We start from the raw sequence: 14827 nt of genomic DNA on the forward strand, positions 1-14827 counted from the left end.
AGTAGAGTAGGTCGTAGACGTAATTGTGTGTAAGTGGTTGAAGTACTCCGAGTATGTATGCGCTCCTGCAGAAAAAGGGCCCATCCGATACATGTACTGTATCTACAATACAAGTGGGTAGGTACTACGGAGTATATTACTGTGATACCAGTTCTAAGGGGATACATGCTGTACTGTATGTACAGCTCAAGGTATGTTTTTGGATGTACATATGTACATGCTACCTACTTACCTAAGTGTACTTTGTATAGTTAGTTACCGTGTACATCCACTGAGTAGTTTTTGATGCTGGCATGTAATTGACTTCACGGTCAGAGCGGGAATATCATAGGTACCTGGGTGCTATCCTACCATTCCTACTAGTAGTCGCATATCAATACCGGCTGTACATACCGCTTTTGCCTCGAAAGGAGCACGCCGTCCTGTGTCTTTGAAATTAGGCCCAGTAAAGTCCATCATTTGGAGAGAATCCTGTACATACATACTTCAAGTACGCAGTATACGTATCAGGAATATTCGGTCCAAGACAGTATCAAGCTGATTCAGAGCTTCATTGGCTCTATTGTTCTGTTTCTCCACATTAAGTTGGGCTGGAGGGGTGAGGGTCAGATTAAAAACTCCTGTGGTTCATTCCCCACACTGTGTGCGTGGTTGGGATGATCCCCAGTACAGTATACTCCAAAGTATGCTGTCATACTAGGTACTAACATCTCCACTCGTTTAAGCTTCCCTGGTCTTTTACAACCTTCCTTCCCACGCACACGCATATATATCGAAACTGAACCACAGGAAACCGAAGGAAGAAAAAGGGCGCCAAAAAGAAAGAAAAAAAGTGGAAATAAAGTAAAGTAAAAATAAAGCAAAACAGGCTGTCAGGCCTACTTTCATCCTCTATCTCTCCTAGTTCACTCCCTGAAACGCCACTCCTTCTTTTATTCTAGGAGGGAAAAGAAGGGTAGAAGCTTTTCCTGGTGAGCTCAACAAGCCTCTACAACCTGATTCATCTGACGCGTCTAACTAGAGGATTACTTTTGTCTTTGCAACCTCGATATTATTCCTTTCCTTACCGTCGCTTGCTTCTCTTACCATGTCATCCATAGCACCTTCGATGCCCTACCGCCGACCGTCGCGACAGGGCTCTAGACAGGCATCTAGAGATAGCAGAGACGACATCCATTTTCACATAGACCATTACATCGGTATCGATGTTGGCACCGGCAGTGCCCGTGCTTGTATCATCGATGGCAAAGGGGATATTGTTGGTTTGGCATCAGAGAATATTGGCCTTTGGCAGCCACAACAGGGATACTATGTCAGCTCTTTCCCCTTCCCACTTTATCTTCCTTGTTTTTGTCTCCCCGTTCCCCTTCTTGCATTTTCATTTTTCTTGCCATGTACTTTATACTATCGATGCTGAACTTATGACTGATGGTTTTTCTCAGGAACAATCTACAAATGATATATGGCGGTGTATATGTGTAGCTGTCCAGCGCGCTATTAGCCAGCACAACATCGACCCAGAAACCGTACGTGGGATTGGCTTTGATGCAACATGTTCGTTGTCGGTGTTCTCCAACGTTACCGACGAACCTATATCTGTGACGGGACCCAATTTCGATTCGGATCGCAATGTCATCCTTTGGCTAGATCATCGCCCGGTGGAGGAGACGGAAAAGGTTAATTCTACCAATCATAACTTGCTTCGTTACGTTGGTGGGAAAATGTCCATTGAAATGGAGATTCCCAAGGTCCTGTGGCTGAAAAATCATATGCCCAAAGATCTGTTCGACCAGTGCAAGTTCTATGATCTGGCGGATGCACTGACCCATATCGCAACTGGCAATGAGAAGAGAAGTTTCTGTAGCGTTGTTTGTAAGCAAGGATACGTCCCAGTTGGGGTGGATGGAAGTGTCAAAGGTTGGCAAGAAGATTTCTTGGCCGAAATAGGCCTTGGGGACCTCACTCAAGAGGACTTTAAGCGAATGGGAGGTGTTGATGGGGTGGTGAGCCTTTTTCTTTGCTTCAGGTTTCTGCTGGATTATATCATTTTATTTATGTTGACCGCTGACTGCTCCAGAACGGCGATTACCTAAGTGCTGGAGAGCTGGCTGGAACCCTTTGTGAAAAGGCGGCCTCCGAATTGGGGTTACCCTCAGGTATTGCTATAGGGAGTGGAGTCATCGACGCTTATGCAGGTTGGGTTGGTACTGTTGGTGCTAAAGTCGACCTCGGATCCGAGCAGCTAAGCTCAAATGCCGCGAAGAACGATAAGACGCAAGCCTTTTCACGCCTAGCAGCCGTTGCCGGTACCTCGACCTGCCATCTTGCAATGTCTCCAAACCCTGTATTTGTCCCTGGTGTTTGGGGCCCCTATCGTGACACGATTCAACCGGGATATTGGATGGCGGAAGGCGGGCAGTCCGCGACTGGGGAGCTCCTCAAATACGTCATTGAGACTCACCCAGCCTTCAATCAGGCGGTCTCGATCGCTGAATCCTATAATGCCAATATTTACGAGTACTTGAACGAACACTTGAAAGAAATGGCACACGAACAGCAAGCCCCAAGTGTGGCTTACCTGGCTCGCCACTTTTTCTTCTATGGCGATCTATGGGGTAACCGTTCTCCGATTGCAGACTCGGGAATGACTGGCTCCGTGATTGGCCTTACAAGTAACAAGTCTGTGGACGGGCTCGCTATCTATTACTATGCTACGCTCGAGTTTATCGCTTTGCAGACGCGCCACATCGTCGAGACCATGAACAAGGCTGGTCATAGCCTTACTTCTATCTTCATGTCCGGATCTCAGTGTCAGAATGAGATCTTGGTCGGCCTCATCGCGTCAGCCTGCGGCATGCCTGTTCTTATTCCCCGGTACATCCACGCTGCCGTCTGCCATGGCGCAGCCATGTTGGGTGCCAAGGCTGCCAGTGCTGATGCTGACGGCAAAACAGAAGATCTATGGGAGATAATGGATCGGATGAGCAAGCCAGGGAAGAAGGTTGTCCCAACAAACAATGCGACTGAGAAGGCTTTGCTTGATGTCAAATACAAGGTATTTCTAGAGCAATGTTATAAGCAGCAAGAGTATCGGAGTCTTGTTGACAATGCTGTGAGCTCATGGAAGTCTACTTGAAGTTGACTTTGAAGTCTATGGCCACTTGTGTTGCATTTATTACCTCTCCCGGCGGGTGAATCTTCGGGAGCGACTGCTTAAGCCAACTTCTTTCAGGGTGTACGAAGTCCCTCCAAATGGTTTACTGCATAGTGGGATCGATCGATGAACATGAACGGGGTATGGTAATAGTATAGCTATTTTGGGTTATAGTTACAATTCAAAGCGCGATTGAAATGAACCCTCGAGTTGCTTTCACATAGGTAAATGGGCATGGTCTAATAAAGTAGTTGACTAGAATGAGTCCTTGGAAATCTTTAGTATTAATTCCTGGTTTCTATGAACGCAGGACATCTACGTTGAAGGTAAATGCTTTACAAAATTCAAGCGCCAAGGTTCAATGAAACGGATATCTGCAACCCTTAGAGCCCTGCGAAACCGCGCTCTATTCACTTGCCGGATTTGCAATCAATAGGCCATGCCACTCTTTGACCTACCGAGAGTGTGAAATGTTTGGGAGGTGCCAAGCGCCAATGTGTCGAGGCGATCGACACCCATGACGTCCATGTTGCTGTAGCCAGACAAGTAAAAACCAATCACAACGACAAGATATGTGAGGACAAGGATAGATCCTTTGAAGTAGTTGCTCTTCCCTTCACCGTAGACATAGGATAGGAGAAAGACACAAAGTATTACTGAAACCATGTCCCATTGCGGGAAAATAAGGCTAAAAGCGATTAAGTTTCCCGTTAGATTTCTGATCCTCTCCGAGCAGCTTTAGGGATAGATTTGAACATACTTGAAGGTGTGAGTTAGAAGTTCTGCGGGATCAATCAAGCGTTCATAAATAGCGCTGAACAGTACCAGGGCTGGAATCTGGAGAAGGCAAACCTGCAAGGCGTAGGCTGAACCGATCTCCATCGACAAGGCTATGTTCCCATTCATGGCGAAAGAGATGGCATTCTATAATATTAGAAGTGAGCCATCACATTTATTGAGATTGAGGTTGACAGATAAGACATACCAAGAACTCCGTCGTGTTGGGGACTAGAGCAAATAGTGTGATTCCAAGGAACTTTTCATCAATGTCAACACTCTCCAGCACCACATCTACGGTGTTCACAAGAATTTCAGCAATGATTGCATAGAAAACGGTGGCTCCTAGAAGAATGATTGAGCTCCTAGCCTTGCTCCAGTTTGGTGCATCATGCCCGCCACTGGTTTGGCCGTTCTCGAGTCCAATATCATCAAGCTCCTCTACTACCGCCTTGACTGGGTCAGTGGATCCTCTGTTACTATGGCGTGCTGGGGTCTGTTGAACGGATAATTTTCGGGTTCGTGCTGCATCGCGGGCAGCAACTGCTGCAGCAGTTGCTGCAACTTCTGTTACCTGGCGCATCAGATGCTCATTCTCTTCACCCGACAACCCCCTAAAACGGCCAAACCCCGAGTAATCCTCATCGCCCTCCCCATGCGGAGGGACAAGGTAGGGCGTGTTTGTATCACGCGTCGAGCTTGACTCCAGCTGCTCTGCGCCGGACTCGAATGAATTTTCGGACAAGCCGATATGCTTCAGGGACTGTCCTAGGATACGTCTGTACAATTGAGAATCTCTAACGGAACCCTTTGGACCTGGACCAGCGTTTGCACCAGCAGCCGCTGGTGGCCCGCTCTGGAGGAGGTGCCTTGGCTCGTAAGGGCCGTGCTCCTGGACGACAGCCGCCGCTTTCTTCTCTTCAATTTCTGTAGCCCATATGAGGGCAGCGTGGGTTCTAAGCGTAAACCATAAACCAATGATATACGATAGAAACAGAAATAAAGCCGCAAACCATGAATAAGGCTTTACAGCCTTTCGAAAAAAGCTATCATTAACAGCAGGGACCTGAGAGAAGTAACAACGACGGCAATCACTACCGCCCGCATCTATCGTGCTGAAGCAGGGGCGACAGTTTAATTCATGCTGATTGCCAAATGAGAAACAGGATCCAATCAAGAGAGTTAGGCGAAAACTTACGCTGCCATAAATTTGATAGAACAGTGTGGGCCCGAAGGCAGCAATCACAGCGAACATAAGCATCGTAGAGGTGACACCGGCTGATTTAACATTAAACCTCTGTGTTTTACGCTTGATGGCTCCAAAGCACATAGATAATCCAGGGAGAAACAGGATGCCTGCGAAGATACTACCTATGATACTACCTTCAACAAGCTGGCCTTTACCCTCGGTTAAAGCAACACAGTACAGGTAAACCTCGACCACCGTTGAAAAGAAAGCGTTAACTGCAGCACCCATACCCATTGAGGATTGTGCGGAGATCGAAGCGACGGCCTGTCCAATGAAATAAGCCAGGGGGATGATGGAAACAAGGGCCAGGGTGAAAATTAAGCCCGGGTGAGTCAAGGAGTTTTGAACACCTAGAGTTTTTTCCAAAAAGAAGTAGTCAAAAATCACAAACAGTACAACACCGAGAAGATTGATCAAGAAGATGTTGGTGCCGCCAACCGTGTATTTCCAGTACCTTAACCCGGCGGCGCGATAGGTGCATAAAAGAATAGATGAAGAGGAGTTTGGGCTTAGCCGTGTATATGAGGTATCAGAATGGTATGAGAGAGCGAGGGGATGACGACGAAGATGATCAAATAATATAATGGTCACGCGTCCCATTGGAATCCAGAAGACCAGCAACCAGCAGAGGAGAGATACCAATAGCATCAAAGGTCCCACGAGGAAATAAAAAAAGACAAAGAACACGACACGACCAAGGGTCCACTCGCCACGGCCAAACAAACGTCGTTTATGATGACCTAGAGGACTATCGTGTGAACTGGCTCTTTGGGTCCGTCCCAGCAGACTGTCCTGTTCACTGGCCGAATCAATGCTATTTCTTCTTCTGCCCACGAGGGATCGGCCACGGCGAGGGCCAAAGAACAGCCTTCCATGTTCTAGGTCACCGTTCTGCCATTGTTCATACTCGCTAATGCTGCGGCCTTCGCCTTCATCTTCCTCTGCGTAATTCTCATCGGTGTCAAGACGGACAAACGATCCGAACGGGTATATCAGGTACCAAGAGAGGCCGGAGAAGACTTTCCCATATTCCACAGCACTTGGAGAGTACGCGAAGATGAAGCAGGCGACAGAACCAATAAGCGCAGCCAAAGCAAGCCACCATCCGAAGAATGCCGTCCACAATAAGTTTGTTAGGAACAGCATGGTCCCTACTCGACCGCCAGGTGACGAATGAATATCACCTTCAGCGGTCTTCTCCACTGAACGACTCTTTTTGTATAGGGCAGGTTTCCATAGCCTTATTCCAAAAGGATGCGTTTCATTGATAGCCTGCTGCCGATCCTTCAGTGTAAAACTTTCCGCATCGCTGACGTCCTCGTCGTTATTGTCATTACTATCTTGGCTTCCACCCTCAGAGTGCTGAGAAGAGGTGCCATTTCCGGCTACTTCCAAGCTAGATGCTGGTAGAACGGTGTTCTCATCTTCATTGTCCGCAGGATCTGCTCGTGTCAGAGGATTGATGCGAGCATTGATTCTTCTCCTGAGGCTCGAGCTTTGCTTTCGTAAAGGGCGCATCCTTGGTGAATTCTGAGGATTCGTAGCCTGTTGCTTAGCGATGTCTTCCTCAACTTCTTGTACATCATCATCAGTAGAGAACTCCTGACCCTTATGGGGTATCGTCCGCTTAGAGGACATGCGACGCGTGACGGATGGTTTCCTTGGTTTGTCGGATTGGGTTACCGTTGATGGCGATTGAGACGGAGGGATGCGGTTCGAACTCTCCGGTCGACTTTCGTCCAGGCGTGAATCAGGCTCCTCCCTTTCTGAGGGTTCTAAAGTACCTATAAGAAACACGTAAGTGGTCCGAATTAGTAGCCCCAGCGACCAACATAAGAACGCACCATAGGATCTTCGTTGTTGTCCCGTAACCCTTGACTGGCGGACGGTTCCACACAGCATATTTTCATTGCTTATATTTGAAGGCAACCGCGCAGACGTTTCTGGTTGAAACGAAGGGGAGGGGTTGCCATCTCCTCCTTGATTTCCAGACATGGTGTCGTTTATTGCCCTTTATTCTTTCATAGGAATGTTGATTTTGTTGAAATTTATCCGGTGTAATAATTAGGAGGCTGGGGAAAGAGGAAGGGCAGCAGCCTGCTAGAAGCAGGACAGAAATGAAGAGAAGGAGAAGTTAAAAACAAAAGAGGAGAGCGAAAAAGAAAAAAAGAAAAAAGAATAGTAGAAAAAGAGGAGGAAAGAGAAGGGAGAACAGGTCACGAATACAGAATCGTGGAGAGAGGAAAGAAGAAAGATCCTAGAGGAAGAAAAGAAGTCGACCAAGTGTCCAGCATTCAACAGAAAAAGAGACAATATTATACTATGTCCGTTGAGAAACCAGATAACATATTGCAACCAGTGCCGAAAATGGGTTTAGAGGTAGGCTACCACCGGACAGAGCACAAAGATAAATGGGCGTTCGAGAGAAGCTCTACGAAGCTAGTTCCGATCATGAGATAAGACAAGAAATCCGAGTCTCATCCCCGCAAGTCAGCTGAGGCTTCGACCTATAGGTCTCAGACCTCGTCTAGGTGGTGAAGAGCAGTCGGACGATCCCTATTGATTATTCCACAAATGTGTAGCTGTTAAGATGCGCTTTGACAGTTCAAGACGAGGCCCTATACTTCCAAGTTTTGACCCTCTTCACTTATTCTCCTACGAAACGTACCACACTGTAAAGGCCGGCATGAGCATTAGATAGCGGGTAGGAAAGACCCACAAACGCCAATTAAAGCTTTCTTTTGTATCCAGCACCGTAAGGTACTAGTAGTACGGAATAGGTACCATGTACCACCCACTGCAGGTAGCCTGCCTAAGTACCGTACAGTAGTAACCTTGCCCCGGTACTGACTGGTATTGTGTGGGCTTGTAGCCTTAGGCATTAATATGTGGCTGACCCATGCGCCGTGGCTAGTGCTCAAGCTACGTGCCTCTTGCTCCCCGGCAACATCCACCACCTAACTGTTGGGCGACAGCTCTTCATCCTTCCATCCAGCGTACTCGCTAGAATTTTTCCCGTGGTGAGATTTCCATATCATATAAAATTCTCTTTGTGCCACAGTGCGTTCGACATATCCAAGACCTTTGGTTTTGTAAAACCAGTTTGGTACCTAAGGAGCGTCATCACTCTATCTCCATAATGGCGCTTGATAATTACTATCACAATAAAATCGAGAGCATGAAGCTCGAGATTATTCAAGGGCAAGCGGTGCTACGGAGATTGGAAGCACAGCGTAATGATTATAACTCGAGGGTGCGGTTACTTCGGGAGGAACTGGGGTTACTGCAACAGCCTGGCTCCTACGTCGGCGAGGTGGTCAAGGTGATGAGTACCAAAAAGGTACTCGTGAAAGTACATCCGGAAGGAAAATATGGTGAGTTTGATAACCGCCTTTGCCTCGAATTTGTCATCCTGTGGCTGACTCGTTTGGCGTGCATCCAGTGGTGGATATTGCAGATGGTGTCGACATCAGCAAGCTGACTGTGGGCAAACGAGTCGCCCTACTTTCCGACTCCTACAAATTGGAAAAGATGCTACCTTCGTCCGTTGACCCTCTTGTGTCTCTTATGATGGTTGAGAAGGTTCCTGATAGCACGTACGACATGATCGGTGGTCTCGATCAACAAATCAAGGAAATCAAAGAAGTCATCGAACTTGGTTTAAAACATCCGGAGCTGTTTGAATCTCTTGGTATCGCGCAACCGAAAGGTGTCCTTCTGTATGGGCCACCGGGAACTGGTAAAACACTGCTTGCTCGAGCAGTTGCCCACCATACGGATTGCCGATTCATAAGGGTCAGTGGCTCGGAATTAGTGCAAAAGTATATTGGTGAAGGTAGCCGTATGGTGCGCGAGCTGTTTGTCATGGCTCGGGAGCACGCGCCGAGCATCATCTTCATGGATGAGATCGACAGCATTGGATCCAGCCGCATAGACTCAGCAGGCTCAGGCGATTCGGAGGTGCAGCGTACGATGTTGGAACTGCTCAATCAGTTGGATGGATTCGAGCCTACCAAGAATATTAAAATTATTATGGCTACGAACCGACTGGATATTCTCGATCCGGCCTTGTTGCGCCCTGGACGGATCGACCGGAAAATTGAATTCCCTCCGCCATCGTAAGCATCCTTTCCCTGATTTTATAGCATGTTTTCGGCATAATGACGCTAGTATATGTGTAATTGACTAACTGACCCTTCTTGTTGGCAATAGGGTCGAAGCTCGCGCTGATATTTTGCGGATTCACTCGCGCTCAATGAACCTAACGCGTGGTATCAACCTAACAAAGATCGCAGAAAAAATGAACGGGTGTTCTGGTGCAGAGTTAAAGGGTGTATGCACCGAGGCGGGCATGTACGCTCTTCGAGAGAGGCGGGTGCACGTTACGCAAGAAGACTTTGATCTCGCTACAGCCAAGATTCTCAACAAGCATGATGACAAGGAGGTTGCTGTTTCCAAGCTTTTTAAGTAGACATAGCAAGAGTGAAGAATGGAAGCGGCTTGATAATGGATCTGAGTTTATCGCAAAAAACATGTAACACTATATTCCACCTGCCACTATTGCTACCATCCCGGTTCTATCGAGTACTCATTCAGCAAAGTAATTCCACTGGCTGTTTTAGATACTGAGAACAAGGGATCTATGACGCTCTACTCAATCATTAGTAATATAGAGACTCATCCAGTAACGCTCTACCCTTGTATCTAGTAGGTACTAGTAACCGGATGGCCTTCCCAACTCTCACCATATCTGATTGAGCCCATCAAAGTAATTGTCTTCTGCGTCATGGCACCCCCCTACGCGAAAAATAGAAAAACATTAAGGAGCCTTACCTCACCTTTAGCGATGTAGTTTTCTAGCTTTTCCGTTTCTATTGCTATGTTCACCGCCTAATGTTGTCACTCCGGGAAGGCTGGATGAATCCTCGCGACTTATTATGACGGACTAAACAAACAGGCCACCCAGTCAAAATGAAATTTTTACATGTGGTACCAACAGCGACACACTGAGTCCTAGGCTAATCAGACTTATCGGATTGATTAACATTTATTATTGGCTCAAAATGCTCGAGGTACTCGAAATACTTGAAATATCTGAAAGCCACATTGATAAAGTGATATTGTAGATTACACTATGTATATTACTTTAGAAGGCTTTAGTAAAACATAAGAATAATAAGTATGCGTGGCCGCTGGATAAACGCCAAGGCTTCAACAAGAGTAAATCCCATTTTGACCGTGTTCGATTTAGTTCGCTGTACCGTACTTATCCCACACCAGAGACTTGGCACAATGGCAAAACCCTTTGAATGGAATGCCAAGATATCAACACAGCGCAGGCGAGCTGAATAGCTACGTATTCAGTTGGGAGATATATCAAGGATGATCTGCAAGGGATGTCCTTACTTTCTTTCCTTTTGGAATGCTAATTTCATGTATGGTACTCTGTAATTGGATCCTCATTAACCATATACTCTGGAGATTGCGTATGATGAGCAGAGCGTTCCATGATGACTATTGTTTGCTACCAGCGAGGATAGTATATACTATAAGCACAGCGCCTTATAGTTGCTTAGTTATCGTCATGTTTGTGCTTATTAATCGTCCGAGATAACGTTAACTACGCCTCCTATTGAAGGGTTGGGACAAGTTGGGGGTCGAGGTACGAGTCAAGAACACCATTACTTCTTAGTTATCATTCTACTCAATAGATAGGAAACTAGGGCAAGGGGGAAGATTGTACGAATCACAAACCAATTAAGTTATCTATCTAAGAACTGGATGATCGCTCTCTTGGGTGCTTCGGTTGACGCGTCGTGGGAACTTGGAAGAAGTTTGAAGTCCGCGTGATTAGCAGATCAGTTACCCCGTGTGGATCAGCCGATTGTTGTCTCCATCCCATTTTTCCAAGTACGTATCCCATTCAGGGTCTCGGCTCAAGTGGGGCAGTCCAGATCTGATGACCTTCAGTAAGGTGGATACTCCAGACGGAAATACTAATCACAGAGTATAAACATCGGGAGGGACAAAACTGTGCGGATATCCATTTACAGCACAGAGTACTTGCTTGTATCAAACCACGACCTCATCACATCCGAGCAGAAAGGTGCTATTTCGTACTAGATATCCTTGCCATACCCAGAATCGAGACTAAAATTCATCCTTTCATAGTGGACCAGGTTATGAGGGTTTCCGGTGGGTACTCTCGGAACTGCCAAACCATCCCGGATGCTCAGGGGGGTAGGGGAAGAAGATAAATCTGGGACCCCGGATACGTATATACAGCTCATAACCAAAAGCAACTTTGTTTTATCTGCTGCTTTGTTTTTTGTTCGATAGTTTAATGTCTCCTGCAGCGCTGTATTACCCACCTTTTTCGGGATGGGCTCATGTCTCCCTCCCTGGCCCACACCGGCGGTTGTGATATTGGTTGGTCGGTGATTGATTGACACGTTTCCCCATTCCAGCACATTCATAATGTATTCTTCAATATAAAATCGACCCAGGTACCGGTACCAATTGAAGGGAAGGCTTTGTATTTTTCAATCACAAATCCTCGATTGTATGTTCCTCTCTATCTAGACCTACAAAGTCAACAGCCAATCCGTCCACATATTTTAAACTTGTTCTATCGATTTTCTAGAATTTGGTTATCTATTTGCCTGGCCCACAAAATCATCGGCTTCCAGTCCGAGCGGACTCCCCGGACTTGCTCTTTTAGTTATTTCCGATTCAACTGTGTTTATTGCCCGGTGTGCTTTCTAGGTATTACTGCCGCTAACACCATATACTCGGTGTGGTTTAATTTGTTCGTTCGACCCAATTTACCCGGCTTACACTTTTGATGGTTACTCGCCATCGGACCCCCGTTACACTCTCGTTGACTCTTTCTTGTCACCAGATGTTTTAGATATACTCCTATCCACATCCATATATGTAAAGCCTCAGCCAGCTATCCTGCACTACCCTCCTGTCTACTTCAATAAACGGCGCACTCCACCTTTCCAACCCTTTGCTTTTCGTTTGCATCGAACTATGGCCCAGGGAGAGTTGTGGTCTACACTAGTCACTGCAATTGACCCGGGAAACATCAGAGCCATGCCAGCCGTCCTCCAGTCAACTATTGATCTATTAGAGACGGAACTGGCCAGGGCCAGGGCCGCACTGAAAGAAATCCAACCTGATACTGCACCCATCTTGATCCCCGGGGATGAACTTGCCGCTGGGGCGATTGCAGCTTATCGTCGAAACCTCATTGCACGAGCCTCAGACTTCTACTATGGCTCCCGCCGCCTGTCTCCCAAGGAGGTGGGACTAGTCCCTGTCATTCAAGAGGTACAGTCAGATGAAGAAGAGGATAAGGAGTCACGGCAAAAGCTTAATGATATTATTATTGAGACGCCCCCCAAGCAAGTTTCCCTCGTGGACGTTCTCTCAAACAGCTTGATTCTCGATCATATGGCTCCATACCTCTCAGTCCCAACACTGTTTGCCCTAGCCTCAACGTCGCACGTTCTTCGTACCGTGATTATGAAAACTCCGTATATTTTTCGGCATCTAGATCTGACCCAAGGTCCTGGGCACTGGCTTCCTAGCAATTCATCAAGGAGCTCGGAAGCCGGGATTAGCAGCAATGAAAGTCTGGAGAACTCCTTGACTGAGGATGCACCCTATTCAGTCCCTCTTCAAAGAATAATTGCTGGTCTGGGGCGGAGTTCTATCCTTCAGGATGTGCGAACTCTAATCTTGGACGGTCTTTCTGTCCCCGCGGAGCTGGTTGCGGAACTTATCTTGACAGACCGTTTCAATGTAAACCTACTGTCGATAAGGGAATGTCGTCATCTGAATGAGCGTAAACTGATACAAGTGCTTCAGCATGCTGTCCGACCTTCGCGTCCCAAAGGGGCCCCTCGGGTGAAAGGCATTTATTACTTTACCCCTATGACCCAGCCTCGAGCCATGATGCGGAGCCGCTACCGTGACTGGTGGAGTTCCAGATGTACTCCTCCAACGAGCAACGGAGTTCTGGAGACGAAAGAAGGGCCGCCATCCTCCGATGACACTCGTGAGAGCGCATTGTATTATCAGAATGCGTGGTATCGCCCCTCTGGAAAGCTCATACCTCGCTCGATTGACGAAGGCTGGGCTCATACCATTCAACAGTGCCAGGGTATCATTTCTTTCGACGCCGTACTGTGTCGTGGACCCCGGCATAATGTTGACCTCTACACTTCGCTAGAACATGATGAAGATGGGTATCGACCCGAAGGTCAACCACTCGGACCAGCAATCGCTACAGTCGCCCTAGGGCCCAGAGGGTGCGACGGCTGTCGTACTTCACCAGAAGGCCCGGCAGTCTGGGGTGAATCCCCTGAAAGGCAGTTTCCTTTGCTTGCCCCGCTCCCTTTGCATTCGTCATCTGTAGCTGTGGCGAAGCGTCCAGTGCTCTTTCCCGATGTACACCCTATCCTGGTTGCCCGTTGCGCTGAGTGCTTGACTGATCGCTGGTGTCGTCGATGCAACAAATGGTTCTGCACGAACTGCCTACCGAGTCCCGAACGGGTGAGGACTAACTTATCGCCCCATCAAACTGCGGTAAGGGGGCCGCGAGCTAGCCAGGATACAAGTTTGTCTCACGAGCGAAGGGTACGCTTCTCAATGACTGACAAAACCCGATATGAACAGCCACCACTAACATGAATGTGACAGAGATTCCAAGTTGGAGTGAGTAGAGACTGCTGGGAATGCGGACCAACGGCAAGTATTCTTTCTTTTTTGGACTTTTTATACCAGAATGATGGATGTCTCATAATAATCTGATGGACTCTTACAGTGCGCTACCTGCAAAGCCGAATGCCAACGAACATGTCAGAATTGCCAAGGAGAATATTGTGTTGATCATAATGAAGGTTGCTCTCCTACAATGGTATACTACCGAACCGACTTATATGGCATTCAAGTCACAAGAACTAACAAATGCTATTCTAGTGTGACTGGTGTAACACAAGTGCACGTCATCAATTTAGACAGCTCTATTGACGTGGGAGTAAGTTAAATGGGCACTTCACCATCTACCCAGGGAAGACCCTATTTGAGATACTATGAAGTGAAGTATCGTTCATGACTTTTCACGTACATTAAGGGCTTTGTTCTTTTTCCGATTCCGACAGCTTTGATAATATTGTCCTTCCTTGACCTGAACAAGCAGACTTGCTTGAAGTCAGTCGATACGCTTCTTTGCGTCTGAATTATGGGATATTTACATCCTGGGAAACATGGAGCCAATGAATTAATGTGGTGTTGCCGGCTATACCCACCAGATCTACTCTGTAGGACTTGTCCACTAGCTTCAAGTTAAAGTGAGACCAAAAGGCAGTTCTATTCTTAAGCTCTTTGTGTGCTTCTGCCTTTTCCTCGATAAATGATGAAAAAGCCATCAGAAACGGTAAGCCATTGGGGCTACTCTATGAGTTTACTTGCCTAGATAGCTGTATATCTAGTGCTTTCTTTTCCCTGTCTGTCTACCTATCCCCTTCCTACAGCTATAGACTATAATAGAAATAGACGATATAACCTTTCTATATGACTTGAGTACCCAATGAATTCAAATCTGTTAGCAGGTAGAACCGAGTGGTCATAATATGGCA

At 47.0% G+C, this 14827-nt stretch overlaps 4 protein-coding genes across 4 annotated transcripts; 3 read left to right on the forward strand and 1 right to left on the reverse strand.

Moving 5' to 3' along the window:
• Positions 1–81: 81 nt before the first annotated feature.
• Positions 82–4492, forward strand: F9C07_2281196 (ribulose kinase). The gene is made up of 3 exons (XM_041287303.2): positions 82–1312; positions 1443–2003; positions 2078–4492. The coding sequence occupies exons 1-3, from the start codon at positions 1088–1090 to the stop codon at positions 3134–3136; spliced, it is 1845 nt and encodes a 614-aa protein (XP_041150622.1). The 5' UTR covers positions 82–1087; the 3' UTR covers positions 3137–4492.
• On the reverse strand, positions 82–8078 carry F9C07_2281197 (calcium/ hydrogen exchanger). Its single transcript, XM_071510488.1, has 5 exons — positions 5130–8078; positions 4140–5075; positions 3915–4078; positions 1443–3842; positions 82–1312 (listed from the first exon to the last, which is right to left on the reverse strand). The coding sequence occupies exons 1-4, from the start codon at positions 7173–7175 to the stop codon at positions 3584–3586; spliced, it is 3405 nt and encodes a 1134-aa protein (XP_071367105.1). The 5' UTR covers positions 7176–8078; the 3' UTR covers positions 82–1312; positions 1443–3583.
• On the forward strand, positions 8079–10691 carry F9C07_2281198 (proteasome regulatory particle subunit Rpt6). The gene is made up of 3 exons (XM_041294950.2): positions 8079–8554; positions 8623–9298; positions 9393–10691. The coding sequence occupies exons 1-3, from the start codon at positions 8320–8322 to the stop codon at positions 9649–9651; spliced, it is 1170 nt and encodes a 389-aa protein (XP_041150624.1). The 5' UTR covers positions 8079–8319; the 3' UTR covers positions 9652–10691.
• A 1177-nt stretch (positions 10692–11868) lies between these two features.
• Positions 11869–14660, forward strand: F9C07_1895830 (uncharacterized protein). The gene is made up of 6 exons (XM_071508470.1): positions 11869–11945; positions 12082–13826; positions 13890–13937; positions 14014–14106; positions 14169–14226; positions 14323–14660. Exons 2-5 carry the CDS (start codon positions 12216–12218, stop codon positions 14217–14219), a joined length of 1803 nt encoding a protein of 600 aa, XP_071367106.1. The 5' UTR covers positions 11869–11945; positions 12082–12215; the 3' UTR covers positions 14220–14226; positions 14323–14660.
• Positions 14661–14827: the final 167 nt, after the last annotated feature.

The sequence above is a fragment of the Aspergillus flavus genome, chromosome 7 (assembly GCF_009017415.1).
Source record: "Aspergillus flavus chromosome 7, complete sequence".
NCBI classification, from domain to species: Eukaryota; Fungi; Ascomycota; class Eurotiomycetes; order Eurotiales; family Aspergillaceae; genus Aspergillus; species Aspergillus flavus.